The following is a 24,983-nucleotide window of genomic DNA, read 5'->3' on the forward strand; positions in this document are numbered from 1 at the left end:
CTTGGCAGAGCACATCATACATCACATCACATCATTCGCCACCTACACATTACTCGCATCATCAGCAGCAGGATCGACAGATCCGCAAGCAACTCGTATCGATACACTTTTGCGCTACTCTCACATTCTAGACTTGTCTCAACCACAAGGCCAACCTCAATGGCACCTCCACCAAAGGTGTCCCCAGTAACGGGCAACCCCGTGGGCCCCTCTTACATCCACGCGTCGTCGATCCATTTTCAAGACAGCCACGGCCGTAGCATCCTCCTCCGCGGTGTCAACCTCTCTGGTGCAGCAAAGAATCCAGCAGTGCAGCCCGCTCAGAGCCAGGATGGCTTCTGGGAAGATGCAGAGGAAGGGAAGGGCGACTGGATCAATTCGACCCTCAACCTCGACGATGGGAGTGCCGACGTAAGTGCCAAGAGAGTTGGGACCTCCATCCAGACACTGACGTATCCAGGTCCACCTCGCTAGACTGAGGGCATGGGGCTTCAACATGCTACGATTCGTCTTCACTTGGGAAGCTCTGGAACATGAAGGGCCGTGAGTTTGATGTGGCGCGTGACCATCTTCTTGTGCTGCTCTGACAGAGATCAGGGGCAAGTACGACTACGCGTACATGGATTATGTCGTCCAGGTCTTATACAAGTGCAAGGAGTATGGGTTCAAGGTGTTCATGGACCCACACCAGGATGTTGTGAGTGGCCCGCTGCTTGCTCGTCCACAGCTAACGCCCTCCAGTGGTCGAGATTCTCTGGGGGCTCTGGCGCCCCTCTGTGGAGCATCTATGCGTGTGGTATCGACGCGCAGGCCATCACGCCGACATACTCTGCGCTGGTCCAGAGCGACTACCCTTCCAGGGAGAAGCCAGACCCGCAGTCTCTCCCAGCCATGATCTGGGCATCCAACTACCACCGTGCGTTCAACCACACCGTGTGGACTCTGTTCTTCTCTGGCAAGGCCTTCGCGCCCAAGTGCATCATCGACGGCGTGAACATTCAGGACTGGCTCCAGGACCACTTTATCAACGCGGTGCGCGAGCTCTCCAACCACATTGAAAAGGCCGGCGATCTTTACGAGGAGACCGTCTTGGGTTGGGACTCGATCAACGAGCCTGGAGAGGGCCTCATCGGCATTTCGGACCTCAACGTGGTGCCCAAGGAGCAGCCAGTCAAGTTGGGCTCAGTACCTACTCCGTTCCAGAACATGCGTATTGCCGAGGGCGAGGCGGTCGAGGTGGACAACTACACATTTGGTGGGATGGGTCCCTCCAAAGCTGGCACCGTCGTGCTTGACCCCAAGGGCCAGAAGCTGTGGCTTTTGCCCGAGGACGAGGCGACCCGTGGCGGCGGCAAGTGGGGATGGAAGCGTGACCCCGGATGGAAGTTGGGCACCTGCAGCAAGTAACAAGCGCGGCGGTGTTTCTGTTCTAACCCATTGCAGTTTGGGCCCAGCACGGCGTTTGGGATGTTCAAACGAAGACGCTGTTGAAACCAGCATACTTCCACACACTCCCCACCGACCCCAGCCACCAGGTTGAGTTTGTGCACGACTTCTGGCGCCAGTACTGGCTCGGGTACGCTTCGGGTGTTCGTACCTTCCACAAGGAAGCCATCCACTTTATCAACACGGCCGTCTTCAAGCCTCTCCCCGACCTCCCGGAAAGCTTCCTTTCGGGTCGCGCCTGTGCTACGCCACACTTTTATGACGGCCTGACGCTCATGACCAAGCACTGGTCGTGGTTCAACGCCGACGCCCTAGGCATCCTGCGCGGCAAGTACTGGTCTGTTGTGCAGGGCGTGAGAATCGGCGAGGCGAATATTCGCAAGTGTATCCAGGAGCAGCTGGGTGTACTCAAGGAGGACACAAGGACCAGTATCGGCAACTACCCGACGTTGATCGGCGAAATCGGCTGCCCGTACGACATGGACGGCAAGAAGGCGTACGGCTTCGTGGACGGCGGCAAGGGCAAGGGCGACTACTCGAGCCAGCTCAAGGCTTGGGACTGCTCCATCAACGCCAACGACGGTCCCAACGTTCTCAACTACACGCTGTGGACGTATGTGCCCAACCACTCCCACCAGTGGAGTGACAACTGGAACGGCGAGGATCTCTCTCTGTGGAGCCGCGACGACACCAAGGTGGCGGCCCTTGGACTTCACGAGTTCTCAAGCACCGACTCGAGCTCGCTCAAGTCCTCGACCCAGCTTCTCAACCCGTCTTCTTCTCTGGCGTCGTCACGAACGTTGACCCAGCCGGGCGTGTCTCCAAAGGAGATCGCCTCGGGAGACGGCGTCACTGCACAGCTTGTTTTGGACGGAGCTCGTGCCGTTGCAGCGTTCTGTAGGCCATACCCCGTTGCCACGGTCGGTCGTCCCGAGCGCATCGACTTTGACTTCAAGACGACCACGTTCAAGCTGTCTGTTCGCATCTCCCCCGAGGACTGGGTTGAGGGGCACGTCATGACGGAGATATACGTGCCATTTGTGCACTACGCTAAGAACCTCGACTGGGACACTGCCTCGGTTGCATCCCTGGAGCACTCGTCATCCAAGGTTTCGTTGGCAGACAGCGCTAGCGGGTCCTCCGACTCTCTCGAGGACCAGGTCCCCACGTTATCTAAGGACGACGCTGGGGCTAGTTCCGAGTCTCTCAAGCTGGACATTCAGGTTACGCCTTCGATCGGGACATACCGAATCGCTGGTCAGTACCTGTACTGGGCATACCCTCTGCCAACTCGGGAAACCGTCTACACTATTGAGATCAAGCGCAACGGGCCATCTTATCACGTCGACCCGGCCGCCGAGGCCGCTGACAGCTGGTTCTCTTGGTGCAATGTGCAGTGACCCGCTTGGTGTATCTGTTAGCCGTCGTTGTAGTGTATCATGCTATAAATGTTGTGGGGGGTGTGGCTAGGAGTGGCGTGGGATTGCATGCAGTCATTTGTCGTTGTCGTCGTCGACGTCTCTCGTTGCTTGGTCGGAAGCAGCGACTTGGGCGAGGTATCCCGAGAGACCATTTGTAGATCCCATGAGGTGCCTGGGTGTGTGTTGATTCCAGCGGGACAAAGGTGGACGGACGGGTGACGGGGTGACGCCCCTTCATTGGCTGTGTGACGTCGTTCTTATCTCGTTGTGCTGCTGGGAATTCTGGCCCACCCACCCAGGTGCCCTCGTCCCCCCCTCCCCCCGGTCCAGCAGCGCCCATGCAGGCCTCGACTGGGTCGCCCCTCCGACTGCACCGGCGGATGCGAGGCACACGCGCGCCTCTTGTCTAACCCACGACTTCAGGAGCTGCTGCATCCAGAGCTGCCTGCTGCTGCCAGTCGACGGGCTCCAAAACGGTTCCAACAAGGGTTCAGGTGGTGTGTGGGTATCGTCTATCTTCCCCGGCCCCCATATCTTAACCAGACCACTCCATCTTCTTATCCTCCCCCACCATCATATCATTGCCCACCAGTCCAACCTTGGCGCAGATCACTATCGCAGCTTCCTGTACATCGACCACCGACCTCTAGAGCACAAAGCAAAGCCCTGCACAGTCCGACATGCACCTCCTACCCAGGGAGACGGTGAGCTCAAAATAGCCGCACCCAAGCCCCACCCCACCCAGGCTAATATTTCTTTTCTGCCCAGGACAAGCTCCTCGTCGCGCAGGTCGGCCAGCTCGCCCAGCGCCGTCTGGCGCGCGGCCTCCAGCTCAACCAGTCCGAGGCGGTCGGCCTCATCGCCTTCCAGTTGCACGAGCTGATCCGCGATGGCACGCACAGCGTCGCCGAGCTCATGGACATGGGCAAGAAGCTCCTCGGGCGGAGGCACGTCATGCGTGGGTCGTCGATCGAACGCTCACTCGGGGCGCGGGGCGGGGCGTTAATACTCACGCTGCGCAGCGGGCGTGGCTGAGCTCCTCCACACTGTCCAGATCGAGGGCACGTTTCCGGTGGGTATTGTGGAGCTGCCGCCGGGTCTCATGCTAACGATTCCAGGACGGGTAAGCGAGACTCTCGTGTTCCCACGCCCGCATCTCCATCTCACACACACACCACAGTACCTTCCTCGTGACCGTCCACGACCCCGTCTCGTCCGACTCTGGCGACAGTGAGTGGCACTGCAGTGTGTGCGAACTAACAATGCAGTCAAGCTGGCTCTGTACGGTTCGTTCTTGCCTATCCCGTCGGATGACCTCTTCCCCATCCCGGCGCCCCTCGCCTCGCCCAAGGACCTCCCCGGCGCTGTCATCTGTCGCAAGGAGAAGATCAAGATCAACGTCGGCCGCAAGCGCTGGCTCGTCGAGGTCAAGAACGAGGGCGACCGTCCTGTGCAGGTCGGCTCCCACTTCCACTTCCTCGAGGTCAACAAGTCGCTCCGCTTCGACCGTCTCCTCGGTTACGGTCGCCGCCTCGACATTGCCGCTGGTACTGCTGTGCGCTTCGAGCCCGGAGAGCGCAAGACGGTCTCGCTCGTCGATGTCGGTGGCACCAAGTTCCTCCACGGAGGTAACGGTCTCGGCGCGGGTGCCTTCGAGGAGTCGAAGCGCAACGGCGTCGTGTTTGAGAACATTACGGCCCGCGGCTTCAGCCACAAGAAGCAGGATGAAGTCAAGCCCGCCCCACCCCACGAGATCGACCGCGAGGTTGTGAGTGGCAACTAAGGATGGGGACCCGCTGACGTCAGTACGCATCCATGTACGGCCCGACTACTGGTGACCGCGTCAGGCTCGGCGACACCAACCTCTGGATCGAGGTTGAGAAGGACTTTACCGTCTACGGCGACGAGGCCAAGTTCGGTGGTGGTGAGTGACAGTCGCAGTTGTGTTTTGGGAGTGGCGCATGGCTGATCCGACGCCTCCAGGCAAGGTTCTTCGTGACGGCATGGGACAGGCCTCGAACCGTTCCGACTCTGAGGCACTCGACCTCGTCATCACCAACTGTCTCGTTGTCGACTGGAGCGGCATCTACAAGGCCGACATTGGTGTCAAGTACGGCAAGATTTCTGGCATCGGCAAGGCAGGCAACCCCGACATGCAGGACGGTGTTACCGATGGCATGATTGTTGGCTCCGCCACCGAGGTGAGTAGGTAGACCTGAAGCTGGCTAACGTACTAGGTCATTGCCGGCGAGGGACAGATCCTCACCGCTGGCGGTATCGACGCCCACGTGCACATGGTCTGCCCTCAGATCTGGGAGGAGGTGAGTTTGCGTGACCTGGCCTAGCTAACTCCTCAGGCGCTCTCGAACGGTCTCACTACGGTCATTGGTGGCGGTACTGGTCCTTCGGCAGGAACCAACGCCACAACTTGCACTCCCAGCAAGTTCTACATGCAGGCCATGCTCGCGGCCACCGACGGTCTTCCCCTCAACTTTGGCTTCACCGGCAAGGGTAACGACTCTGGTGAGCGCGCGCTCCGCGACATTGTCGAGGCTGGCGCGTGTGGTCTCAAGCTCCACGAGGACTGGGGCTGCACCCCTGAGGTCATCGACCGCTCGCTCAACGTCGCCGACGAGTACGATGTCCAGGTCAACATCCACACCGACACTCTTAACGAGGCTGGCTACGTCGAGAGCACCCTCGAGGCTATTGACGGCCGTACCATCCACACGTACCACACTGAGGGTGCCGGCGGTGGCCACGCCCCCGACATTATCGTCGTGTGCGAGTACCCCAACATTCTCCCCAGTTCGACCAACCCCACGCGCCCTTACTGCCGCAACACGCTCGACGAGCACCTGGACATGCTCATGGTCTGCCACCACCTCGACAAGAACATCCCCGAGGACATTGCGTTCGCCGACTCGCGTATCCGTGCCGAGACGATTGCGGCCGAGGATGTGCTCCACGACACGGGTGCCATTGCCATGATCAGCAGTGACACCATGGCCATGGGCCGTATCGGTGAAGTTATTGCCCGTACGTGGCGCACCGCCGCCAAGATGCGCGACGTCCGCGGCCCTCTCGAGGGTGACAAGGAGGGTAACGACAACAACCGTGTCAAGCGCTACGTGTCAAAGTACACCATCAACCCGTAAGTCGCGGTGAAGTGGAGTTGACATGAGAGCTGACCCTCAGTGCTATTGTGCACGGTGTGTCCCACGTCATTGGTCAGGTGGCTGTTGGCTGCCTCGCCGACGTGGTCCTCTGGGACCCTGCGTCGTTCGGTGCGCGCCCCGAGGTGGTCATCAAGGGTGGTGTGATTGCCTGGGCTGCCTGCGGTGACGCAAACGCTTCGATTCCTACTGTGCAGCCCGTTATCGGCCGCCCTATGTTCGGTGCGATGCCTGAGGCTGCGGGCGACAACTCTATCATCATCACCAGCCAGGTGGCGATCGACAATGGTGAGGCGCCTGATTAGATGCAAGGCTGACATCCCAGGCACAATCGCTAGCTTCAACCTCCGCAAGCGTCCTGTCGGCGTACTCAAGTGCCGCGACATTAGCAAGCACGACCTCAAGCACAACAGCACGCTGCCAGTCATGGAGGTCGACCCCGAGACGTTTGACACGCACGCCGATGGCGTCCTGTGCGACGTGCCACCTGCCGACAAGCTGCCCCTGACCAAGGGCTACTTCGTGTTCTAAACCCTGCTTTTGTTGTTTATATTGATTGATTGATAGCGTACATGATAACACGCGCTGTGATTATGAGAATGAAGGATATATCTACCAAACACACACTGCCGGACAGTGGGTAACACTATAGACGTTGTTGATACAACGGCGAGAACGCACGCACACTGCGTAACCCAAGAACGACCCGCTGTTAATGACTGCTGGACCTGGCGCTGTCCTCTGCGCCCTTGGACACGGATAACGACGTGACGCCTAACTCTAGGCCGCCCCATTCGTTGATCACGTCCTCGTCCCCATCGTCACCAGACGAAGGGATAGGGCGTGCAGGCATGCGTACCGCGACGACGACGTCGATCGGCTCCCCGAGCAGCGTGTCGTATGCGGGCTCGACGCCCTGGCCAAAGCGCTTCTTCTTCGGGTTGTGCAGTGTCTTGGGGTATGAGACGTAGTTTGGAAAGTAGGGGATGGGGGACCACGGCTTTGCTGGCTCGTCGATCACCTCGGGGACGGGGATGAGCGCGAGAGGGTGCTGGCGCGGGGGTGTCAGTGCGTTTCCCTACCCCAGCCGCACATACACCACAGGTTACTCACCAGGTCTGATAACTCTGGCACCTCTATCAAGCCCGAGTATGTCTCCGTCTCTGCCTCGTACGCTGGGGGGAGGGGATGTGCCGACGACGATGATGGGGACGGGGCGACGACTCCAGCGTCGGCGCTCATTGTTGTCGTTGCGGGCGGCGCGTCGTCTGCACCCGCCGCCGCGCGAACATGGGCGACCGCGCCCTCTGTTTCTGTCGATCCCTTCTCTCCTGGCGTCCCCTCCTTGTCTTGTTCAACCCGCTCGACGCTATGCTTGTCGACAATCTCCCACCACTCGGGCAGGCGCCACCCGTCGGCCTGGAGCAGCGCCGCACGGTCCCGCAATGGCACGTACCCCGGCATGCCGGGCACCATGAGGCCGAGGCGGTCTGCCTCGCCGAGCACAAGCCGGCGGCGGCGGCGCGTGCGCATCAGGTTGATAAAGCTCACGACGCCGAACGCGCCGAGCACCGCAATGAGGATGTAGAAGAGCTAGAAGGGGCCAGTCAGCGCAGGTCAATCGGCGGACGCGGGGCGGCGCGGCGGCGGCGTACGTTGTGGTAAAAGGTGTTACTGCTGCTGCTGCCGCCGCCCCCATTACCCACATTATTTGTGGGAGACGCCGAGGACGGAGCGGCCGAGGGAAAGGCCGAGGGCGAGGCCGAGGGGAAGGTGCTTGTTGTCGGGCTGCCGCCCAGTGTCGGCGTGCTCGGCGCGGACATGGCGCTGGCTGCAACTGGGTGTTGCGGGCTGGTGTCGGTGTGTTGTTGTTATAGGTAGTGTCACAACATGCCCCGGCGGGCGAGGGGGGGATAGAGCAGGTGCCGAGGCAAGGGGATGTTTTGACGAAGCAGTGCAAGTGATAGATAGCAAGGGAGTTGAAGTGGTCTGTGGATGGTTGCCGCTGTTGCTGCTGGTATTGCAGGTGGCTGTTGCCACCTCGCGGAGGCGGCGGCGGATGGACGCCGGTGGTTGGTTGCTAAGAGGCGTTGGTGCTGCGGCCCCGCGCGGGCGGAGGGGGCAAGGCTCGGCAGGATAAAACCATGCTACACCTTGGCGAGTGAGGCACCAGGACAAGGGAAAATGGGTGAGCACGAGGGGAGGAGCAGCAGGTGGGTATGGTGGACGGCTGTTCAGGGCTGGGCCAGACCAAAAACTCCCACACCGAGCATGCACCACTCACTCCTTCCTTCCCTCTGCCCTTTTGCCTCGGCGCCATGCCGACAAGTACGGGCGGGGCGGGCGCGGGATCAGATTGAGCCACAGTCACCTACCGAGTCAGCTTCGTGCAACTCGAATTAGAACAAGCGCGTCACTGCTACAACATTATCGAGATCTCATAGCACATCTTGCACAGCTTGAACAACGCGCGCAGCCGCACCTCCTCTTCCTCATCGTCCCATGGCAACCTCCGACCCGTCGCCATCGGCCTCGGCCAGCGCAACAGCCGCAGCTGCTGCTGGCAACACTGCCCTCCGACTCCACTTTGTCGGCACGGGCACGTCCACCGCGTTGCCAGTCGCGCCCTGCCTCGCAGAGGTGGACAAGCCTTCGCGCGACGTCGGTTTCTTCCTCGACGACTACAAGGCGAGCGAGGACAAGGCGCCCGCCCACTGGGCAGGCTACGATCCGAGCGCCGCTTGGCCTGCAAGCGTCGCGTGCAGCTCGTGCCGCGCTGCCGTCGACCGGCGCGTAGCGTCCGGCTGGAAGAACCGGCGCGGAAACCCCGGGCTCGTGCTGCGTAAACGGGATACCGGGGGCCAATGGCGCAATGTCGTCGTCGACGTCGGCAAGACGTTCCGCGAGCAGTCGTGCAAGCTCTTTCCGCGCTGGGGCATCAAGCGCATCGACGCCGTGCTCATTACCCACGGCCACGCGGACGCGTACAACGGCCTTGACGACCTGAGAGAATGGTGTAACCGCCAGGGCAGTGGCATTCCGGTTTACCTCTCCAAGGCGACGTTTGAGACTGTCGCCGCGTCGTTTCCTTATCTTGTCGACAAGACCAAGGCGACGGGCGGGCACGACCTCCCGACACTCGAGTTCAAGATCATTGACGACGAGTCCGAGTTTGTCGTCGAGGGGATCACTGTCACGACGCTGCCTGGTGCGTTGTTCCGTGGATTCGGCTACTGACACTCAGTCCACCACGGCCGTTACTTCAACGCCACGCCCGCGGCGGCCCCGGCGCCCAGCGCACCGGGCACGCCCGTCCCCGGGACGCCAGCCCAGCCTACCCCGTTCATCTGCCTGGGCTACGTGTTTGACCGCTCGATCGTGCTCTTGAGCGATGTGTCGTCGGTGCCTGATCAGACGTGGAAGCGGCTCGAGGCAGCGCTCGACGGCGAGCAGCTGCCCGTGCTCATTGTCGACGCGCTCTGGCCGTGGCGCCCGCACGCGTCGCACGTGTCGTGGATCCAGGCCATGGAGATTGCGCTGCGCATCAAGGCGTCCATCACCTACGTGCTTGGCATGACGCACCCGACGACGCACTGGCAGTGGGAGGAGCTGGGGCGGTCGATCCGCGGCGAGGACGGCCGCGAGCCTGAGCACGACACGCACCGCCTGACGCAGAAGCTCATCAGCGAGGTGTGGGCTCACGAGGACATGGGCAAGATTGCCGACGGCCTGCGCGAGTGGAAGGGCGTTGTAGAGCCTGCATTCGACGGCTTGGGGCTCGAGATTGACCATGGCCAGTACCATGTCCTTGCAGACGGTCAAGGCTCTACGGGTGGCTGGGATCTTTAGAGATGCGTTACTGCCACTTGTGCCAACTTTATAGACGACCATAGATGGATTAATTACCAAACGAGGTGATTTGGGGGGCCGAACATTACACTTTGCACGAGGACGGTGAATGGCGACGCTGACGTCACCGCCACAGCACCATATTGGGTATGACGGAATCAATTATGACTGCCCAGCCTTCCTCTGCCCGCGTGCCGTCCACACGCTCCATCATCGTCGAGCGACGACCCGAGGAGTGACCCCACCCACCCCAGCTACGTCGCAACGACCCCCTCAATCTCATCTTCTCATCATCCAACCTCGACGGTAACATCGTTGAGATTAAACACACCCTCTTTTACCGTCTAGCCACTCCTTATCACCCAGCACCATCCAACCATGAAGGCGTCCATCCTCTTGGCCGTGCTCGCCGCCCTCGGCGCCACCGAGGCCAAGGTCCACAAGTGAGTCGTCAGCCTTGCCACCAGCCAGAAGAGTGCCCTCGATCCGCCGGGGACTGCACGGCGTCGTCGACCCGCATCGACCGGCCGGCACCTTGACCAACCTGCTAACAACCGCCCCCCAGGATGAGCCTCAAGAAGCTCCCCGCCGACGCCAACAACCTCACGCCCCAGCTCGAGGCCCAGTACCTCAAGCTCAAGCACATGGGCGCCAACCTCCTCGAGGACGCCTTTGACGCCCAGCAGCCCTTCCTCCGCCGCGGCCGCAAGGAGCGCATCTCGGACGAGGACAAGGAGCAGCTCTGGACCCAGGTCATTGACAACAACGTCGATGTCCAGGGTGGCCACGGTGTCCCCCTCTCGAGTGAGTAAACATAACGCTGCCGGGTCTTGTTTTGGTCCAGTCCGCGATGGCCGGCTTCGGGGGCTAATGTAACACCTCAGACTACATGAACGCTCAGTACTACGCCCCCATTACCCTCGGCAACCCTCCCCAGGAGTTTGGCGTCGTCCTCGACACTGGCTCGTCCAACCTCTGGGTTCCTAGCCAGCAGTGCTCGTCGATTGCTTGCTTCGTGAGTGGCGGCTGAATTGTGTGGCCACCCCGTCCAGCCACTGACGTGCGTGACCAGCTTCACCGCAAGTACAACTCGGACGAGTCCTCGACCTACAAGGCCAACGGCTCCGAGTTTGCCATCCGCTACGGCTCGGGCTCGCTCGAGGGCTTCGTCTCGCAGGACACGCTCACCCTCGGCGACCTGACCATCAAGAAGCAGGACTTTGCCGAGGCTACCAAGGAGCCCGGACTTGCCTTTGCCTTTGGCAAGTTTGACGGTATCCTTGGTCTCGGCTACGACACCATCTCGGTCAACCACATTGTCCCTCCCTTCTACAACGCCATCAACCAGGGTCTCCTCGACGAGCCCGTCTTTGCCTTCCGCCTCGGTTCGTCGGACCAGGACGGTGGTGAGGCCACCTTTGGCGGCATCGACAAGGATGCCTTCACTGGCAAGATCACCTACCTCCCCGTCCGCCGCAAGGGCTACTGGGAGGTTGAGCTCGAGGGCATCGTGTTTGGCGACGACGAGCTCGAGCTTGAGAACACTGGTGCCGCCATCGACACTGGAACCTCGCTCATTGTCCTCCCCACGGACCTTGCTGAGATGCTTAACAAGGAGATTGGCGCCGAGAAGTCGTGGAACGGCCAGTACACGATTGACTGCGCCAAGATCCCCTCGCTCCCCGACCTCACCTTCAAGTTTGCCGGCAAGGAGTTCCCCATCTCGGCCGAGGACTACACCCTCAACGCCGGCGGCTCGTGCATCTCTGCCTTCACCGGCATGGACTTCCCCCCTCCCATGGGCCCCCTCTGGATCATTGGTGACGCCTTCCTGAGGAAGTACTACTCGGTCTACGACCTTTCGCGCAACGCTGTCGGCCTCGCTGTCTCCAAGTAAGGAGTGTGCCAAGTGTGCGTAGTAGTATGCGCAGTATGTTAGCAGTATTACAGTAGCTCAAGCAGATGAATTTGCATTGGCGACGTATGGGGTATCGGGGAGCTGATTGTGGGGTAGGTGAGGAGGGTCCGACAGAAGCCAGTCTTGAGGCGTCTTGTGTCCTCAGGCCGTCGGAGCTGCTCCTGAAAACAAGGCAGCGAGGCCGCGTTCATTGTTGAGCGTGGCGCTTGCCATTCTGTGAGACTACATGTCGGAGACTGCCTACTGCGTGAGATGAACTTGCACTCTGGGATTCCGGCGTCAGATGTCGAGTTGGTCCCCAGAGGGACAGCAGCGCCTGGTTCAAACGTGAACTGACTGGGTAGTCCCGGGGCTACCTGAAATGCTGGCGACACACCACCGCCACTTGCAGAGGGCAAGTGTAGGCACCAGTTGGCCCATTGTATCCAGATGCGACGTGTCAGTGGCCCACATCCCCCACCATCGTCCGTGCAGAGCGGCCGCCGAGCTGCAGTCATCAACGGTCGTGGCCGCGAGGTGCTCTGCTGGGCCATTCGCCCTGTCGTCCACACCGCTCCCCGCTTCCTCGCTACTCGGCACTCCTCACAGCAGACAGGCCAGACTCCACATATGATCATCGCTGCCTCCCTCCTAGTCGCCATACTTGCACTCCTGTGTCGACGCCGTGCTCCGTCTTAAGTGCACCGCACACTGTGTAGACAATGTCGTCATAGTTAACATGATCCGGCACCTCACATGGCCGCCACATGCCCACGACACGACCCCGGAATCAAAGGCACAACCACCTCGGAGCGAGGCACCACGCGGCCTCATCACCGAGGCACAGGTGCAGCGAGGTGGCACCACCAAAGCCCCACGAGTGCGCAGTATCTCGCCCTAAGATTCGCCGCGGCCGACCACTGACACGCGACACGGCGGCGACCGACGACAACGACGCGGCGCCGGACGCCGGAGCACGCACAGCTCGCTGACCTCGCTCGCTTGTCCCTTAGCTCAGGACCGCCCACAGCTGTTCGGCGCAGTCGCGAGCTCCGCGGATTTGTCTCGCAGCAGCAGCAGCAGCAGCAGCAGCATGGGCCGAGCCGACAGCAGTCGGCAGCGATGAGCCTGAACTCTGCTCTCAACTCGGTTAGGCCGTGCCGCGCGGTGCCGTGCGGTGCGGCGCCGAGCATCATCGCGCCCCGCGCACCCGCGCGCGCATGCGTCGCCGCGTGCTCTGCGTTTGTGCGGCGATTGAACGACGTCGCCCTCGGCGCCAGCCCGCGACGATGTGGTGGGTCCGCGCCGGCGATGAGCGTGGGCGTGTGGGCATGTGTGAAGCGAAGCGGCTCCCTCGTCTCGTCTTGTCTCCGCGTGTGCGGGAATTGGGGTGAACAGCGCGTCTGTGCGCGCTGCACACGTACCTTGACCTAAAGGCCACCACAGAGATCCATTCGCGAGCATGACGATCTGGAGACCCCAGGCGAGTCACCTCGGAAATCGGAATGCTTGCTGGCAGAGCTGGAACGTCGCTGCGTCGCTCGCGTCGCCTCGGCCCCCGCCGCTACGCTGCGGCCACGGCTGCGGCATGCGGGCTGCGCGTATGCGCACGCTGCTGCTGCTGCTCGCTTCCGTTCACTGCGAGCCAGCCAGCCGCTCGGCGTTCCCACAACGCGAGGGTCATAGTGGGTTTTGAAGGCAAGCAAGCGCGCCGATCGATCAAAGGAAAGAGTTGCCATGCTGCCTACTGCCTGCTGCAACCGACCGACGCCTTTTCGAGATCAGGGCGGCTCCAGCACTGTGTAAAACGAGTCGAGGCCCGCCTCTGTGCCAAGTCGGGCCTGCCGACACGGCACGTAGCGCGCTGCCTGGTTCCTGACTGAGCGTCGGTCGGCGCCGGAAGAAGAAGCGTGCGCTGCCTGCCAGTTTCTTTCTTGCGGGGTGCCCGCGCCGCCTCCGCCGGGCTCTAGACTGGCGGCTGGCTGCCCAAAGACCCGTGTCGGGTCGACCGCCTCATCCGGCGTGCGGCCTGCGGGCAATTCCAGAGCCGGCAGCGGCGTTCGCAACACGCCAGATCTCTCCGTCTGGTTTCGGCCTCTCGGCGCCCGTAGTTCACCCGCCTCACAGCTCTATGTGGCACGAGCATTCTCGCTCGGATCGTTGCTGGGCCGCGGCGCGGCGAGCCAACCATGACACGCCTGCTCGCCTGCTCCTGCTCGGCCACGCTTGCTGCGCAGTCTGTCAGCCCAGCCTCGGTAGCGACGCCGCATCAGCGATGTGCTCACTCACACGCTTGTGCATGCATACACGCATTGCGTGCGTGTGCGCATCGCGCTGCTGCCGTTGCTGCATTGGCTGATGCACACGCAGGCGTGGTCCAAAGAGGGCAAATAATTCATGTGCCGCCGATCGACCATGATCAATATGATGATGCTGATGATGCTGATGATGCTGATGCATTGGGTGAGTGGTGTGAGGGAAAGTGAGGTAGGTTTCCGTGCCGTGACGCCGCCGCGGCGCGCCCATCGCCGCTTGCCGCTGGCTGCATGGCTGCCGCTGCTCTGCTCTGTAACCGAATGACCCGTTGTCATGTCTTGGATTAGACCTTGGCGGCTTTTCACCCCCGAAGCTGGAGCCGAGGAGGCGGTGAATCCGACGGACGGTGACGAGGGCGGCGGCGACAAGGGATCGGAGGGGTGCAGGTCTGCCCCAAGAGCGCGGACGGGCGGGGGGGCGGGCGGCGCGGGCTGCAAAGGGAAAGGGGCGCGGGCGCCTCGGATTGCGCTTTTGGTCTGTTCGGGCTGAGTCAAGGGCGAGGCGACGAGGCGACAAGCAGGGCCGCGCGGCGGCGCATGCCCGGCGGTGGGTCGGTGGGTGGGTGGGTGGATCGGTGTCGTGAGATCGGTGGGGAGAGGAGGGGTCGCGGCTTGCTTGCTTGGGTTTCCGGCCTGCCGGGACTGGGCACTCATTGTCATATTCCGGGCACGGGGTCAGTCACTGCGTGCAACCGATGGATGGCAAGTGGCAGGAGCGCAGAGGCAACTCGCAAGTACGCGCGCGGCGGCGGCGGCGGCGGCCGAAAGTGTGACACAGGCTCTGGCGACGCGCCGCTGCGCAGACGCCACCCAGCGACGGCCAACAACGGACCACGACGACGACGCAACACACGCTGCTTGTGCGTGTCGTGCCGCGTGTGCCGTTTGTGTGCGTGCCGCTGCGCGTCGCATTCCATATTGGGTCGGTCGGCCCTTGGCTTGCTTCGGTTGCAGGCGGCGGCAACAGCAGCGGCATGAACAGCGCAGCGAACAAGCACACGCGCCGGGTACGCCGGATTCACCGGGTTGGGTGGGCGCCCAGGCCGCAGGCAAGCGGAGCGGCGAGTTGCATTTTGCTCGCTGCCTGGCTGACTCGTTCGCTCGCTCGCTCGGGTGCCGACGCCCCGGCCTTGCTGCTGCGGGCACGGGGCGTGCTACGTGGGCGCGCGGGCGGGGAGAGGCGCGAGAGGAAATTGATGCATGGTGGTGGTGCGGTGGTGGCCGGTGTAACCTGTCAACCTACATACCTGGCTGCCTGGCTACCTGCCGCAGCCGCGAGCCGGGGGTTCCGGGGATCCGGGGACGGCCACGGCCACGGCCACAGAGGCCAGACGACGAGCCAAGCCAGCGCTGTCGTTGCGGCACCCGCCCCGCGCCTCCTGCTCCTGCCTGCCCCCCGCGCGCCCGGCGCCCCCCGTCATAGTAGTAGTAGTAGTGGCCACTGGCCCGCCCAGCCCGCCTCCCTCCGCCGGCCAGACAGAGCCGAGTCTGGATGCCAAAGCCGGGCGGGCGGGCGGGCGGGGTGCGAGCGAGCGAGCGAGCAAGCAAGGGTGCTCCCTTCCCCCGAGCCACCCACCCACCCACCGCGCGGCCTGCCGGACCATAGCAGCAGCAGCAGCAGTCGATGCATGCCATGCCGCTTGCCCCGAGTCGTCGACCGTAACGAACGTCCGAGCTTCGAGCGCTTGCTTGCCTCGACTCTTTGCCATTGCCCTTGTCACCTCTACAAACTCTCTCACCACCTCGCACGTCGCTGTCGTCGTCGTCGCCGCTCCTGTCGCCGACAAAGCAAACAGACCTATTCGGCATCTCGTCCCGAGTTTTGTGGAGGTTGTCCAGCCAGTCAACCAGCGGCCTGCCCCACCATCACACCCACCTTGGCCCCCCACCCACCCACTCACCCCACGATCCCAACGGCAGACAACCTTTGGCCTGCGCAGCCCATCACAACCAAACCTGACAGGCCTGTAACACGCTGTCGTGTCCGAGACGCTCTTGCTCGTGCATCACCCCTTCGCCGACCACGACGCCTCCTTTGACTGCGCCCCCCTCTTGACCCGCTGCCGCTTACCTGCCTGCCGCCTCAGCCTGCGTGCCGCCCATCCACCGCCGCCGTCCCCGACCGCCCGCCCGCACCGCCCGCGCCGCCCCGCCCCGCCGCGCTCAGCCCACAAAGCCTCGCGGCGCAGCCCCCAGCATCCCTTAGGCCGCGCGCTTGATCCCATCTTCTTCTCTCATCTGCTCCATCCCCCTCACCACCACCAATGTCTGCGTCGCCGCCAGCTCCGACGCCGGCAGCGCCGTCCGCGCCCGCGCCGGCACAAGTACCAGCACCCGCCGCCTCAACAACGACAACAATGTCGGTACCCCATCTCGTCATCCGCGTAAACGACCCAGTCGCAACGACTGCGAACCCATCCGAGAACCGACTCGCCACTCCGAGCCAAGGCGGTCACAGCACCACCGCCCCGAGCGTGACGCCCAGTGCGAGCGCGTCGGGCTCGCCACCCGCCAGCGCAGGCGCTGTCAACACTAGTGGCGGTAGCATCCAACGTGCCACCGTCAAGAGCGAGACCCCCACGCCTACGCCAGCCCCCGCGCCGGTTGTCGATGACGACGAGATTGACGAGCTCCGCGATGACGAGCCTACCCCACCGCTACGCGTCGTCGCACCTCCCGCAACGACCCTTGCCCCGCCAGCTCCCAGTCCGAAGCCCTCCGGTGGCGGATCCAAGAGTCGCAAGTCGTCCTGCGACCTATGCCATCACCGCAAAATCAAGGTGAGAAGAGATCTCGAGCCGAGGGAGTCTCGCCCTCGCTCGACTGCCCCGCCACGCTGCGCCACGTACTAACTGCCTCAGTGCGACCAGGTACGACCGTCATGCTCCTCGTGCATGCGCAAGGGGCACCCCTGCCACTACTCTGAAGAAACCGAGGCAAACAACCCCCACTCAAACGGCCGCAGACCCGCCGTCGAGGTCCCCAAGCCGCTCCACCTGTCCCAGGGACCTCGGGCTTCTTTCGGCACGCCTGGCGGACCCAGCGGGAACACTGGAAGCTCGTCGCCCGCCTGGCTCTCGAGCGGTGCTTCTCGTCCCAAGAGCGGGGCGAGCCGGCCCAACTCGGCCACCGGTGGTAGCGTTGACCGCAAGAAGAAGCTTGACCGTGATCGCATCGTCAACGGCTATGGCTCAAGTAGCGACGAGGGCGAGGACGACGACAAGTCTATAACACCATCAGGCGTCAGCAAGGCAAGGGATGTGGAGAATGACCTCGCCGACATGCTGGGCGAGAAGGACGACGAGGTCGACGAGCTAGACAGCGCCGACGAGGCAGCCAAGGGCAGCGTGTCTTCGCGCGGCAAGAAGCGGGACGCGAGCGTCGACGACGAGCTTTCGGGCGAACTTCTCGAGCTCGCTTCCGCTCCGCCCAAGAAAAAGAAAGCTCGCCCTTCCGTCCCCGATGCCGTGCCCCGCCTCAGCAGCGCCGCCCAGGCGGTGGCGCAGACGGCGCCGCCAGCCCGTCCCCGAAACGTGGCGCACAATATTCCTCTCACGCACCTGGCGCCACTGGCCTCCTCGTCGTCGCACACGGCTTCCTCCGCTGCGGGCCGGTACGACGGCTATAGCATGCCGCTGGTGACGCTCATGGCGTCGCTCCCTTCGGCGGAGACGCAGAGCATCTTGTTCAACACATTCTTCAGCGACCCTTTCCTCACCGAGGGTATCTCGCTTCTCCAGCCCCAGTTTGTCGACGACTTCCACTCGCTCGTCGAGCGCCGTTCAAGCAACAAGCTCCGTGAGGGCGACGCCACGACGCTTGCCAATGCCTTCACCTTCCTGGCCGTCGCGCTCCGCGTTCTTCCCGAGGAGACGAGCAAGCTCCTGCTCGCCTCGGGCACGACCGCGTCCTCCAACGCCCCTCGATCGGTTGGCCGCATCGTGGCCAACCAACCGGCGTCGGCGGCGGACCCGACGCCGTTGGATCAGCGGTACTTTGAGCTCGCCCTCCTCGCCGCCCAGATCGCAGAGCAGCGTGACGCCCCCTCGGTCATGTACGTTGTGCACAAGCTTGTGCTCTTCCGCTACGCAACCCTGGGCTTCCGCAAGGACAGGCTTGTGCTCGCTGGAGGCTGGCTCGCCCAGGCCATCAAGACGGCCCAGGCGCTCGGAATGAGCAAGGAGTGGGAGGGCATCCCCCAAGGCGAGCGCGAGTTGCGCCGCCGCGTAATGTGGTCCCTGTACATTGCGGACCGACAGTTCTCGTTCGAGACGGCGTTCCCATACACGATTCTCGACGCACACCAGGGCATTCACCTCCCCTCGCCCATTTCCGAGCAAGAACTGTACAAGATCGCGCCCGATTCGCCGACACTGCCGCCGCACTCGACCGAGAACGGACCCACGGCCTGCACGGCGCTCTTCATCCACACGCACCTCACTCGCCGGATCACGCCGATCCTCGACTCGTTTGTGACGGTCGGACCGTCGGGAACGCCGCACGACCTCGTCCTCAGGTTTGACGCTTCTCTCGACGCGTTCCAGGAGGCCCTTCCACCGTACCTTCGGCTTTTCCCGCTCACTGACACGCGGTACGACTCGGCCCACCAGTACCTGGCGCCTCACCGCGTCAGGCTACACTCGACGCTACTCTCGTACCGCCTCGGTGTCCACCGCGCGCACCTGGCCTCGTACCTGCTTCCCAACGGCTCTCCGGGTGTGAGAGCGGTCATTGCCCAGGTGTGCCTGGCGTCGTTGCGCTGCCAAAAGTCTGCCAAGATGCTCGACCCCAAGCTCTCTCCTCGGCTGTTCAGCGCCCAGGCCGTGTTCGAGGCCGCTGCGACCCTCGCCCTGATCATGTATGTCGAGCGCGCGGTCGCGGGCCCGAGCAACCAGCAATCGATTGCGCAGTCATCCGAGTACCTTTCCATGCGAGCCGGTGTGGCTGACGGCACCGAGCTCCTCGACAATGTGAGCTCTGCGTCGGATGCGGGCTCGTTTGCCCGAGTGGCTGTCCGCGTGCTGCGGGAAGTGATCGCAAAGGTCGATGCTGGCCCGCGTTCGGCTACTGCGTCTGCTACTTCGCCTGCTGCGGCCGCCACCGCACCGTCGCCCACCAAGCCCGGACCGTCGCCCAACGGAACGGCCCTGGCGCTGGCCAACGGCAACAGCGAGAGTGTCACCTCTGCTGGGGCCGCCAATGGCAGCGCGGGCAGCGTCAGCCCCGCGGCGGCCCACCGGGACGCGTCGCCCACACCAAACTCGTACGTTGTGGCCGTTGCTCAGTGGCTCGACTCGTGGCGCGCCGCGGGCATCAGCGTCGAGTACCTCTTGCGCGAGGCCGACTGGCCGAGCTGGGAGAAGGTCATTGCTGGGATGTAAGCCGGCTAGCGGAGCCGCCGCTTGCCGGCGGTTGGTCGAGGCCCGCCTGCGTGGTGGCGTGCATGTGCGCGCGCGCCCGGTGCTGGCACCGAGCTCGCTGGCGGGCTCTCCGTGTACCCCTCCCCTCATCTTGATACGATACCTCTGTTCTCTCCACGACCACCCACCAACATCCTACGAAACCCGTCAACGAAGGTCAAACGGCGCGTCTTAATCCCGGCAGACGTGCGCCAATTGTAAACAAATAGATGCAAGGGCTCCTGTGATACATGCGTGAGCCCTTTCGTAATGCCACGAAAACAAATATCTATGGTGTGGGCGTGGGGGCAGCGCGGAGGCGATGTCGGCTACATGATCACGCAGCATCGCCCGTCTTGGACGTCGTCTTGTGACCTGCGGCGCGTCTTGAGCTCGTACTTGGGTTTGGGCTGCGGTGGCTGCGGTAGAGTGCGTCAGCGGCGTCGTCACGTCGGCTCGTGTGTCGTCGGCCTCCTTTCGACGACGCACCGCTCCGCGCTCGGCACGGCGTACACGGCGGACGAGCTCGTCAAAGGCCAAGTCGACATTGACGTCATCGAGAGCGCTAGTCTCGACGAACGGCGCGCCGAGGGAGCGCGCGAGCGCCTGCCCCTCGGCGCTGGACACGGTGCGCAGTTGCTCGAGATCACACTTGTTGGAGACGACGACAGCGGGGACGTGGTGCGCGAGCTTGGCGGCCGTTATGGCGCCGTACACGCCGCTCAGCGCCTCGAACGACGCGCGGTCCGTCACGCTGTACACGAGCAGGAAGCCGCGCCCGAACTGGTACCACTGGTCGGCCATGGTCGCGTATTCCTCTGCGCGGCGTCAGCGTGTCGTGTGTGTGTGTGTCGGCTGCACCCACCCTGCCCCGCCGTGTCGAGGATCTCGAGCTGGACCGCCTCCGAGTCGACGACGAGCTGGCGCCGATAGCTGTCCTCAATGGTGGGGTTGTACCCTCTGCGGTGGGCGTGAGCGCCATTGCCCGCGTCGTGCCGCGTCGCGTCGCCGCCCGCCCCCCCGCGACCGCGCGACTCACTCGTCGACAAAGCTCGAGGTGAGGAACCGGATCGTAAGGCTCGACTTGCCGACGCCTGTGCCGTCAGCTCTGTAGCTCGTGCAACCCACCCCCGGCGCCGACGACGACGACGCGCAGCTCGGTCACCTCGAAATCGAGCATCATGGCGGTGTCGCCGAGACGAGATGAGATCGGGAGATGCAACAAACACTGCCGTGTGGGGTCCGCGCGTCGGCAGCCGCTGCTAGGTTGGTGACAGACAGGCCTGGATCGGCGGCCCGGCCGGCGCCTCCTGCGTCTGTACGCGTCTGTGCTGCTCGGGCGGATTATGCTCACCGCTGGCCTCGTGACTCTGCGCGCGCGCTCGAGCTTCCGGTCGAAAAGACAAGCCAAGCATGCCTGTACCGATCTGGACACGCCACACGCCACGCGCGCCACTGCACTTGCTTGGGCCGACCGGCCGGCGGTATGAGCGGAACGTGTGCATGCGCTGCTAGTCATGTACATATTGTATGCTGGGTGGTGGTAGGGAACTAGTGGTGCTTGTGGTGGGGTGCTACAAATGTACTACATGCCAAGGTGGGACCGTGTATCGCGCCGCCTGGGTGTGATGTGTATGTGTGTGTGTGTGGATGGGGAGGTGGTGGATGGAAGATGGTGGATGGGGGATTGGGGATGGTGGATTGGGGCGTCGGGAGTGCTTGTGTGTCGGCGCGGAGTGCGCTCTCGACTCGACTCGACTCAACTCGACAGCGCTTGCTCAGTGGCCGTGTCCGTGTCCGTGACCGTGGTGGCCGTACTGGCTGGCATAGTGGAGCGAGGCGAGTTCGGCGCGGAACGCGGCGAGGTCTGGGGGTGTGAGCTGGGCCGTAGAGCAGCAGCAAGCAGTGTGGCGGCGGTGGTGGCGGAGACAAGCGGCAGTCAGCCAAGCGGCTGACCACATGCTCCCTTGCCCGCGGTGAGTCCACGCGGCGTACCCGCGCCTCGTGCAGCCGGGTATGCAGAGCAGCCAGGCAAGGCAAGGCCCAAACCAAGATCCCCACCCCTAGCCAGTCTGTGCACCGGCCGGGCTGGACTCGTCGCGGGCAATTGACAGGGTGGGTCATGACGCACGCGGGCGGGTGTCGGCGGCACCGACAGCACCGGCGAGCCCACTCACGGTGATCACACATGCCCGAGTAGTTTGCGATTTCCTCGCACGGCGCGTGGTAGTACGTGTCGCGGTGGCCGCACAGCCCGTTGGGGGTGTCGGGCGCCTTGTAGCGGCTGGGGGGGTGAGTGCTGGCGCGCGGCAGAAAGACAACCACTCACTAGTACTGGTTCTCGTCCATGGGCATTGTGGTGCTGGGGTGGTTCGTTGGGGAGGGGGGCCTCGGTGAAAGTTTTCTCTGGCGAGAGAGAGAGAGCGCTGTTGGGGCTTTGGAGTGAGTTGAGGTGGGAGGAGGGTGGATAGAACTTCGAGGCCCCAGGGGACCGACTATATACTGTGCTCCCCTCACTGACCGAGTCGCTCGTCGCCCTGTCTAGCAGCAGCGCCCTGCCCTGCCCTTCCGTTCGCTGTGCCTGTTTTTTGCCATGACGACGACGAATGCGGCGCAGTGTGTATGTGTGCCAGCTACACTGGGGCCGTCTGGCCAGACTGGGCGGCGCGGGGGCTCGTGTGTGAGCAGCTAGCAGCAGGCAGCTAGCTCTTTCATCTCGGCCACTCTCTCGCGCTGCTGGCGCAGCAGCGTGCCTTGGTTTGATTGATGGGATCTGGATGCGCGCGCGCGCGAGCGGGCGGGCCGTGCGTGGGACCGTAGAGACGACGATGATGCTGATGATGAATGGCGCGTCTGTGCGCCGGCAGCGAGCCCGCGGCAGTGAACAGAAGCGCGGCTCGGTCGACCACTGGCTCCACTCGCCCCAGCGCCGAACCACACCCCGCGCCTTCTGTGACCGCTGGGCCTGGAGTTGGCGGCGGACGGGGCGGCATGCTTGGGTGCCCCTGTGCCCCTTTGCCCTTGCCCGGCTCTGGGGCCTGCCTAAGAACTACACAACGTCGCACAGAGCTGTGCACTGCGCGAGGTTGCATGACTCCAAATGTGGGACGCGCTGATGACTGATGATGTGCGGCACTATCGCCGCCCACACAGCTCCATTGGCTCCGGGATGAAGCTGCGCCCTTCATCTGGCGTCAATCCCGGAGCCCATCGCCTGCACATTGCCGCCCCATTACGCCGCCACGGGGCACAATCACGCCAGTCGACGCCCGTCTCGGTCATCTACTGGCCCCCACAGCTGCCGGATCGAGTGAATAGTGATGATGACATGGGTGTATGTGTTTATGGCAACATGTTCTAGTGTCTACACAGCTTTTCAGGCGCCCGCAGCTCGCAATGCGCCCCAACCTCGCACCCCCTCAAAACTCGGCGTCGGTGCGAAACACTCGGCGCTGCAGGTTGCCCTCGTCGTCATTGTCTGATCCCCTCTGGTGCGGGGTAGCCGAGCGGGACACGTTTGCCAGTTGATAGGCCGATACACGCGACTCGAAGAAATCTGCATTGTCAGTGTGGGCCCACTGCACACTCCTGTCACCCAAACTCACTTGTCTTGCCCTGCAGCGAGATCAACTCCATCCAGTCAAAGGGGTTTGTGGCGTGATAGATCTTGTCGTAGCCAAGCGCCACAACCAGCCGATCGGCAACAAACTCCATGTACTGGCACATGGACTGACGAGTCAGTAACGCTCTTCGGCAATTAAACGCAGCTCTACTCACCTCCGAGTTGATCCCTATCAAGCGACACGGAAGTGCCTCGGTCAGGAACTCCTTCTCGATGGCCACTGCCTCGCGGACGATCGCGTGCACCTCGGTTTCAGAACAGCGGTGCTTGAGATGCTGATACAGCAGGCATGCAAAGTCGGTGTGCATGCCCTCGTCACGGCTGATAAGCTCGTTTGAGAACGTGAGCCCTGGCATGAGGCCACGCTTCTTGAGCCAGAAGATGGCTGCAAACGAGCCCGAGAAGAAGATGCCTTCGACGCACGCAAACGCGATGAGCCGGATCCTGAAGGGCTGGCAGCTGTTAGTATCTAGACGATCGACGCCCCTCGGCAAACTACTCACCAGCTCTGGTGTGATGTACTTCATCGCCCAGTCGGCCTTCTTCTGAATACACGGTACTGGTTCCGTTAGATGCAAGCCACTCATCGTCCAGCACACCACTCACTTGTCTCCATGCCCTTGAACAAGAAGTCCTTCTCCTCCGAGTCACGCACATACGTCTCAATTAACAGACTGTACGTCTCGGCGTGGACCTGCTCGATCATGGTCTGGAATGCGTAGAAGGCCCGCGCTTCCGCAATCTGCACATCCATTGAAAACTGCGACACGAGGTTCTCGCCGACGATTCCGTCCGAAGAAGCAAAGAAAGCGAGGATCCCTGTTGCGAAGTCAGCACTGTTCACAACGGTGCGAATCCACGCGCCACACTCACGGAGGATGAAGAAACGTTCGTCTTCGGTCATGCGGTCGTGCCAGTCGTGCAGGTCGTGGCCGAGGTCGAGCTCTTCTGCAGTCCAGAAGCTAGCCTGGGCTTGCTTGTAGGCCAGCCAGATCTGTTGCGGTTAGCAAGAGGCTTATCAGACCCAGTGTGTCCTCTCACCTCGCGGTACTTGATGGGGAAGACGACGAAGCGGTCGCTCGACTCGCGGAGGATATCTTCATCCTCCTCCTCTGGAAACAACCGCGCCGTTATTGGGTGGTAGTCCTTGCCACTGACAGCAGCGATGCTCGGGACGTTCGGCGACGGAGACCGCCGCTGGATGGCCATTGACGAGCTCTCGGCGACCTCTGACTGATGATGGCTGCTAGCGAGCATCTCGACGTCGCCAGGACGCGATGCGCTGTCGATGGACCGGGTCGAGGCGTACATGGGCCGAATGTTGTTGATGCGCTCCATATCGGTCATGTCATCGACGCTTGTGCCCTGTGAGCAAACTGAAGACGCCGACGACGAGGTGCCGCTCTTGAGCGACAGTGGATGGCGGAGTGGCATGGGCAGTGCGAGATGCCTGCTTTGTGGCGAGAGGCACGCTGTCATGGGAATGTGAGTGGCGTCTGGATGGGTGGCGCCGAGTGAACGCTACGTGACTAGAGCAAGTAGCGTGTGTCTGAGCGCTCCAATGTCGAGGGTGCGCACGATTGGGGAATGTCGTGGATGGATGGAGGAGGGACGTGAGGTGGGTAACGGTGAAAGATGGCGAGAGTGGCCTTGCTTTGGAACTGGCTGCTCCTTTACGAGCCGATGACTGTGGTCCGGTCAACCACTTCGGCATCTCACGGTGGCAAAATCAGCGTCATTGCAGGTCACGTGCAGAGCGATTCAGCCCTTAGATTTCAATGGGTTGCGACTATTAGCCCCTTGAAGCAAGTTGAAGGGGGTCCATTAAGAAAGGGGGTTGTGCACTCATGCACTCAGG

The 24,983-nt window shown here is 62.7% G+C and overlaps 9 protein-coding genes across 9 annotated transcripts; 5 read left to right on the forward strand and 4 right to left on the reverse strand.

Annotated features, from left to right (window-relative positions):
• The first annotated feature begins 15 nt into the window (after positions 1–15).
• Positions 16–3,081, forward strand: YIR007W_0 (putative glycosyl hydrolase). The gene is made up of 5 exons (XM_062769008.1): positions 16–411; positions 461–543; positions 598–697; positions 742–1,369; positions 1,444–3,081. The coding sequence occupies exons 1-5, from the start codon at positions 160–162 to the stop codon at positions 2,844–2,846; spliced, it is 2,466 nt and encodes an 821-aa protein (XP_062624992.1). The 5' UTR covers positions 16–159; the 3' UTR covers positions 2,847–3,081.
• Positions 3,082–3,278: 197 nt separating this feature from the next.
• Positions 3,279–8,040, forward strand: URE1 (Urease). Its single transcript, XM_062769009.1, has 13 exons — positions 3,279–3,571; positions 3,636–3,825; positions 3,890–3,932; positions 4,048–4,097; positions 4,136–4,635; positions 4,674–4,791; positions 4,851–5,068; positions 5,105–5,188; positions 5,225–6,021; positions 6,066–6,331; positions 6,369–7,097; positions 7,160–7,636; positions 7,699–8,040. The coding sequence occupies exons 1-11, from the start codon at positions 3,548–3,550 to the stop codon at positions 6,572–6,574; spliced, it is 2,496 nt and encodes an 831-aa protein (XP_062624993.1). The 5' UTR covers positions 3,279–3,547; the 3' UTR covers positions 6,575–7,097; positions 7,160–7,636; positions 7,699–8,040.
• On the reverse strand, positions 6,756–7,866 carry LOC62_02G002500 (uncharacterized protein; the record flags this gene model as incomplete). Its single annotated transcript, XM_062769010.1, has 3 exons — positions 6,756–7,094; positions 7,157–7,636; positions 7,699–7,866. The coding sequence occupies 3 exons, from the start codon at positions 7,864–7,866 to the stop codon at positions 6,756–6,758; spliced, it is 987 nt and encodes a 328-aa protein (XP_062624994.1).
• Positions 8,041–8,471: 431 nt separating the features above from the next.
• SPCC777.06c (Putative hydrolasec) lies at positions 8,472–9,942 on the forward strand. The gene is made up of 2 exons (XM_062769011.1): positions 8,472–9,251; positions 9,288–9,942. Exons 1-2 carry the CDS (start codon positions 8,546–8,548, stop codon positions 9,890–9,892), a joined length of 1,311 nt encoding a protein of 436 aa, XP_062624995.1. The 5' UTR covers positions 8,472–8,545; the 3' UTR covers positions 9,893–9,942.
• Positions 9,943–10,156: 214 nt separating this feature from the next.
• pep2_0 (Vacuolar protease A) lies at positions 10,157–11,876 on the forward strand. Its single transcript, XM_062769012.1, has 4 exons — positions 10,157–10,335; positions 10,458–10,696; positions 10,777–10,907; positions 10,965–11,876. Exons 1-4 carry the CDS (start codon positions 10,271–10,273, stop codon positions 11,787–11,789), a joined length of 1,260 nt encoding a protein of 419 aa, XP_062624996.1. The 5' UTR covers positions 10,157–10,270; the 3' UTR covers positions 11,790–11,876.
• A 3,891-nt stretch (positions 11,877–15,767) lies between these two features.
• HAP1 (Heme-responsive zinc finger transcription factor HAP1) lies at positions 15,768–19,782 on the forward strand. The gene is made up of 2 exons (XM_062769013.1): positions 15,768–16,884; positions 16,966–19,782. Exons 1-2 carry the CDS (start codon positions 16,369–16,371, stop codon positions 19,483–19,485), a joined length of 3,036 nt encoding a protein of 1,011 aa, XP_062624997.1. The 5' UTR covers positions 15,768–16,368; the 3' UTR covers positions 19,486–19,782.
• A 50-nt stretch (positions 19,783–19,832) lies between these two features.
• RAS1_0 (Ras-like protein 1) lies at positions 19,833–20,686 on the reverse strand (the record flags this gene model as incomplete). Its single annotated transcript, XM_062769014.1, has 5 exons — positions 19,833–19,922; positions 19,954–20,321; positions 20,369–20,463; positions 20,543–20,597; positions 20,632–20,686. The coding sequence occupies 5 exons, from the start codon at positions 20,684–20,686 to the stop codon at positions 19,833–19,835; spliced, it is 663 nt and encodes a 220-aa protein (XP_062624998.1).
• A 595-nt stretch (positions 20,687–21,281) lies between these two features.
• Positions 21,282–21,858, reverse strand: LOC62_02G002505 (uncharacterized protein; the record flags this gene model as incomplete). Its single annotated transcript, XM_062769015.1, has 3 exons — positions 21,282–21,370; positions 21,681–21,787; positions 21,833–21,858. The coding sequence occupies 3 exons, from the start codon at positions 21,856–21,858 to the stop codon at positions 21,282–21,284; spliced, it is 222 nt and encodes a 73-aa protein (XP_062624999.1).
• A 956-nt stretch (positions 21,859–22,814) lies between these two features.
• Positions 22,815–24,769, reverse strand: rnr-2_0 (Ribonucleoside-diphosphate reductase small chain). Its single transcript, XM_062769016.1, has 7 exons — positions 24,167–24,769; positions 23,999–24,119; positions 23,732–23,944; positions 23,629–23,684; positions 23,281–23,577; positions 23,109–23,232; positions 22,815–23,059 (listed from the first exon to the last, which is right to left on the reverse strand). The coding sequence occupies exons 1-7, from the start codon at positions 24,602–24,604 to the stop codon at positions 22,923–22,925; spliced, it is 1,386 nt and encodes a 461-aa protein (XP_062625000.1). The 5' UTR covers positions 24,605–24,769; the 3' UTR covers positions 22,815–22,922.
• Between the last annotated feature and the right edge of the window lie 214 nt (positions 24,770–24,983).

Source organism: Vanrija pseudolonga, chromosome 2 (assembly GCF_020906515.1).
Source record: "Vanrija pseudolonga chromosome 2, complete sequence".
Classification (NCBI taxonomy): Eukaryota; Fungi; Basidiomycota; class Tremellomycetes; order Trichosporonales; family Trichosporonaceae; genus Vanrija; species Vanrija pseudolonga.

Bases quoted from the DNA above. Each gene is read 5' to 3' on its own strand.
- rnr-2_0 (XM_062769016.1), bottom strand. From the start codon at position 24,604: ATGACAGCGTGCCTCTCGCCACAAAGCAGGCATCTCGCACTGCCCATG. The intron at 23,945-23,998 runs GTGAGTGTGGCG...ACTTCGCAACAG, and splicing joins CGAACGTTTCTTCATCCTCC to GGATCCTCGCTTTCTTTGCT. The intron at 23,233-23,280 runs GTGAGTAGAGCT...CTGACTCGTCAG, and splicing joins TGATAGGGATCAACTCGGAG to TCCATGTGCCAGTACATGGA.
- SPCC777.06c (XM_062769011.1), top strand. From the start codon at position 8,546: ATGGCAACCTCCGACCCGTCGCCATCGGCCTCGGCCAGCGCAACAGCC. The intron at 9,252-9,287 runs GTGCGTTGTTCC...ACTGACACTCAG, and splicing joins CACTGTCACGACGCTGCCTG to TCCACCACGGCCGTTACTTC.
- URE1 (XM_062769009.1), top strand. From the start codon at position 3,548: ATGCACCTCCTACCCAGGGAGACG. The intron at 3,826-3,889 runs GTGGGTCGTCGA...CACGCTGCGCAG, and splicing joins CGGGCGGAGGCACGTCATGC to CGGGCGTGGCTGAGCTCCTC. The intron at 6,332-6,368 runs GTGAGGCGCCTG...CTGACATCCCAG, and splicing joins CCAGGTGGCGATCGACAATG to GCACAATCGCTAGCTTCAAC.
- pep2_0 (XM_062769012.1), top strand. From the start codon at position 10,271: ATGAAGGCGTCCATCCTCTTGGCCGTGCTCGCCGCCCTCGGCGCCACC. The intron at 10,336-10,457 runs GTGAGTCGTCAG...ACCGCCCCCCAG, and splicing joins ACCGAGGCCAAGGTCCACAA to GATGAGCCTCAAGAAGCTCC. The intron at 10,908-10,964 runs GTGAGTGGCGGC...GTGCGTGACCAG, and splicing joins GCTCGTCGATTGCTTGCTTC to CTTCACCGCAAGTACAACTC.
- YIR007W_0 (XM_062769008.1), top strand. From the start codon at position 160: ATGGCACCTCCACCAAAGGTGTCCCCAGTAACGGGCAACCCCGTGGGC. The intron at 412-460 runs GTAAGTGCCAAG...TGACGTATCCAG, and splicing joins TCGACGATGGGAGTGCCGAC to GTCCACCTCGCTAGACTGAG. The intron at 1,370-1,443 runs GTGACCCCGGAT...AACCCATTGCAG, and splicing joins CGGCAAGTGGGGATGGAAGC to TTTGGGCCCAGCACGGCGTT.
- HAP1 (XM_062769013.1), top strand. From the start codon at position 16,369: ATGTCTGCGTCGCCGCCAGCTCCGACGCCGGCAGCGCCGTCCGCGCCC. The intron at 16,885-16,965 runs GTGAGAAGAGAT...TAACTGCCTCAG, and splicing joins GCCATCACCGCAAAATCAAG to TGCGACCAGGTACGACCGTC.